This window comes from Diospyros lotus, chromosome 15 (genome assembly GCF_014633365.1).
Source record: "Diospyros lotus cultivar Yz01 chromosome 15, ASM1463336v1, whole genome shotgun sequence".
Taxonomy (NCBI): domain Eukaryota; kingdom Viridiplantae; phylum Streptophyta; class Magnoliopsida; order Ericales; family Ebenaceae; genus Diospyros; species Diospyros lotus.
Window position 1 is genome coordinate 27,251,739 of NC_068352.1, and position 3,728 is coordinate 27,255,466.

Below are 3,728 nucleotides of genomic sequence, written 5' to 3' on the forward strand. Positions count from 1 at the left end.
GGGCCAAGCCCAATTTTATTACAAATTGGGCCCAAATTTATTTTCAAAAAGCCTAAACTTTATCAAATTATCGATCTCTGGTTCAACCTGGTGTCAATTTTGGTTCATCACTGGGCATCAATTCAGCTCACATCGCTCATATTTACTGGGCATCATCAAGAAATTTGTTGTCAGTGAAAGTATACCATTAATCTCTTCATAAAATAGCATTTTAAGAACTCGTTTCTCTTCAATTTCATACTGGGCCAAAGCAAAGATCATTCATAAAGTAGACTTAATTTTAGTGAGTGCATGAAGAACCTCAGCCAACTGCCGATGGAATCAAAATGCCTTGAAATGGGACTAAGAATTACAAAACTTAACCCCAAAGTTGAAAGATCTCAAACCCGTTTTTTCTTACTCAATCTATGTCCGCCAGATGTCGCAATCTTGCCAGAGTGTGTTAGGCCTCGCAAAATCGCTAAAACGGCAAGGCCAATGAAAGGGGTGTACATCATCAACAGTTTATCTGAAGCCCTGCCGGAATTTATCATTTCTGCTAATATAGCAACCTGGCATTGTAAAGAAGTTAAAAAAGATGCTTGGAGGAAAAAGAAAATTACCGATAACTTCTCCAGTTTTTTTGCTTGATAAGCATCCAATCTTTCAAAGCAAATCGACTATAACACCATACGAATTAAAAGCATTCAAGTTTGGATTGGAATAATCTTGGTGCGAGAAAGGAAAGCTAACTCCGAAGTTCATCTATATTCGTGTAAGAGTTATCAAACTGATGCTGTCAAAACATCAATCCAACCCACAAATAAAGTTACTACTTTACGTGATTAGGAATGTTTGGTTATGTCTTGATGTATTTTGTTTTTATTTGAACTTCTAATAGATTATGTGATCGAATTTAGCAGGTAAGATTAGTTTTAGAATTGCATGACAGATAATATACACAATTTACCCAATATGATTAGTATATCCAATAATCAGTTTTGAAAGAGTTTTACTAGTTTTTCAAGCCAATAAATATGACATGTTCATGCAAAACAAAATTATGAGAATGACAATGAATAGAAGTTAAATATTTGGAGCTTGAAGAACTTTACTCTTTCTCCAGCCCCTCCTCCTTGTCTTACTTTTTCTATCTTATTTCTTCTCTATATTTCTTTCTCCTTCTAGATTTCTTCTCCATCTTTATTAATTCACATGTTCTCCTCTTTCTATTTATTTCCAGGGAGTAGTCTGCTTTTTCAAACCTCTCTTCTTTCTGTCTTAAATCTTTCGTGTTGCTTCTTTCCTCTTAAATTTGTAGTGTCTTCTGCATTTCTTCTCTCTCTTCTTATCTAATATTCCTCCCTCCTTCCCCTTTTCTTATCTCATCTTCTCTATGCTTCTTCCTCCTCGGATAACATCACATCCATCTGCTGCGGCAGCTTTTCTGGTTCCAACTGCTGCTATTCTTCAGATGCTTTATTGCTGCTGCTCTCTACCACTCTGTTGTTACTGCCGGCTTTCACGTTCTACGCTTCTCACGTGCCAATTTGCTCTTCTTCAACCATGCTGTTTCTCCCTTATTTACTAGCGTTTCATTTCAGGCCACATCATTAACTAACGCCAAATGAAGGATGAAGAAATCATTTTAGAGGAGCAAATCAAGCAACTTTCAATTATGAAATCATCTAAGAGGTATTTAGCTACTACTGGTATGACACCTCATCTTATTCAAGCTATCATTCTCTTAACTTAAACCTAAACCAGTTCAACTAAGAAACACGTGATGTGGAATTACAGGAACAACTACTTTGAGCCATTATGCATGTTTTCAACTTGACTTGCAATTGCATTAACTCGTAAAAATTTGAGCGCATGATAGTTCAATCACACCAGAAACTTTTCCTCATAAATCAATCATTCTCAAACTTGAAAGGACAGCTCAATCTCCTCGCAATCAGGATCCATTAGAATGATTCTATGAGCTCAAACATGATACAGGGAATGCTCCTCCACCTCCAAAGTATGTGAACCAACTTTACTAGCCACCGGAATAACTGCACCTAGCCATGCTCCTGCAACTGTTTTAGTCATCCTGGGAAAGAAGATTATCTTTTTAAAGTTTTAAGGTATTAAACCTCATTAAATTTCACGTTTAACTCTAATGACATGAATTGACTATACGCCATTGTAGAGAATAATGCTAGACCACGCCATTGTAGGTTGCCCAAGAATACATCAAATGTTATCTCTTGCCTTCACGAGTTATAATTCTTTTGCTTCAACTCAAAGGATAGGCTTCATTTTTCTTTTTCTACAACAATGGAAGTAAATGTACATAAAAAGATACATCATGCGTACAATCACAATCCAAAAAGGGAATAAAATCAATGTAAAAATAATTTCGAAAGAAAAAAACTAAAACGGCCAACCCTTTTTCTTCTTCTTTTTCCCCCTCTTGAATAATGACAAACACACTAACAAATGCATATAGACGGTCAAATCAAAAGAAAAAGAAAACATTAACAAAGAAAAAAAGCAACTGCAAGATAACTTGTTACCTCCCATCATTTGCACAACTATCAAGTTAAACCCAATACCAAGATTTTTTATCAATATAACCCAAATTTCCAAAGATGATAGCATGCAACACAAAAATAATAATAATAATAATAATAATAATAATAATAATAATAATAATAATAATAATAAATCGACACTCATTTACCCACGAACCAGACAGAGCAGGAAAAAAGAAAGAAAGATAATACCATGGAAGTGAATGTGGAGACGCCATAGATCAAACAGGTGGTGGGGAACCAAGACTTGGAGGCCAATATGGCGTAGAGATTGGCCAGGGCGAGGGGCCACTGGAACAGCAGCTCGAGCCACACGAGACCTACGAAGAAATTGGGCTTCTCAGCCACCAAATAATCGCCATAATCGCGTATGTACCAGACTTTGAGTTGGACGAGAACGTCGGGGAAGAGGTCGGCCGGAAGGCACGTTTGGGCGTCGATGAGCGGCGCCACGACGGCGACCACCGTGAAGAACAGGAACAGCATTGCGTCTATCAGCTTCGAGAAAGCACCCATTTCCTCCTCTCTCTCTTTCTCCCTCTTTCTGTCTCTGTCTGTGTGCGTGTATTACTCTGCTGCCGGTTTCCAGAATAACGAAAAAGGGGATCTTGGAACGTTGAACGGGCAACCGAGTGGGGACATACGTAAATAGTAGAAAATAGAGAGAGACTTGTTGATATTTGAAATTTCACTTACACCCAATGAGAAAGTTACTCGTGTCTCCCTTCACGTCTGCCTTAGTTAAACTGAAAACTAAGTTTAGTGATATGTTTTGGTTTAGACCTTTGTATAGCATTATCAATCAAATTTAAGAAATAAAATAACTAATAATAGTGTATTATACAAGTCACCCTACATATAATATATTTTTAAAAAATATTTAAAAATAATACTAAGAGTCATAATTAATATGATATATCAGTTATATAATATTTTTTTATTAAATAAATTATGTATTCTTATCTTCTCTATTTAATATTATTTTAATAAAACTACAAGACATGAGTTCATCTTTTTCTTAATTTATAATCATATCAAATTAATTAAATTTGTTAGATACTTGTCCATTTTCATAAAAATTGGTGATCCTTAATTTGGTCAAAATTGCAACCGTTGGATCAATTGATGGTGTTCACTAGCTCCAAACCAAGGGCTGAGATCCACTCCACG

The 3,728-nt window shown here is 35.9% G+C and overlaps 1 protein-coding gene across 1 annotated transcript; it reads right to left on the reverse strand.

The window, feature by feature from the left end:
- Nucleotides 1-241: 241 nt before the first annotated feature.
- Nucleotides 242-3,198, reverse strand: LOC127791432 (uncharacterized). Its single transcript, XM_052321307.1, has 2 exons — nt 2,751-3,198; nt 242-551 (listed from the first exon to the last, which is right to left on the reverse strand). Exons 1-2 carry the CDS (start codon nt 3,072-3,074, stop codon nt 381-383), a joined length of 495 nt encoding a protein of 164 aa, XP_052177267.1. The 5' UTR covers nt 3,075-3,198; the 3' UTR covers nt 242-380.
- Nucleotides 3,199-3,728: the final 530 nt, after the last annotated feature.

What these genes read in the sequence shown, in the direction of transcription:
- LOC127791432 (XM_052321307.1), bottom strand. Translation starts at nt 3,074, where the DNA reads ATGGGTGCTTTCTCGAAGCTGATAGACGCAATGCTGTTCCTGTTCTTC. An exon ending in TCTCCACATTCACTTCCATG is followed by an intron (nt 552 to 2,750) that starts GTATTATCTTTC and finishes TTACAATGCCAG; the next exon opens with GTTGCTATATTAGCAGAAAT.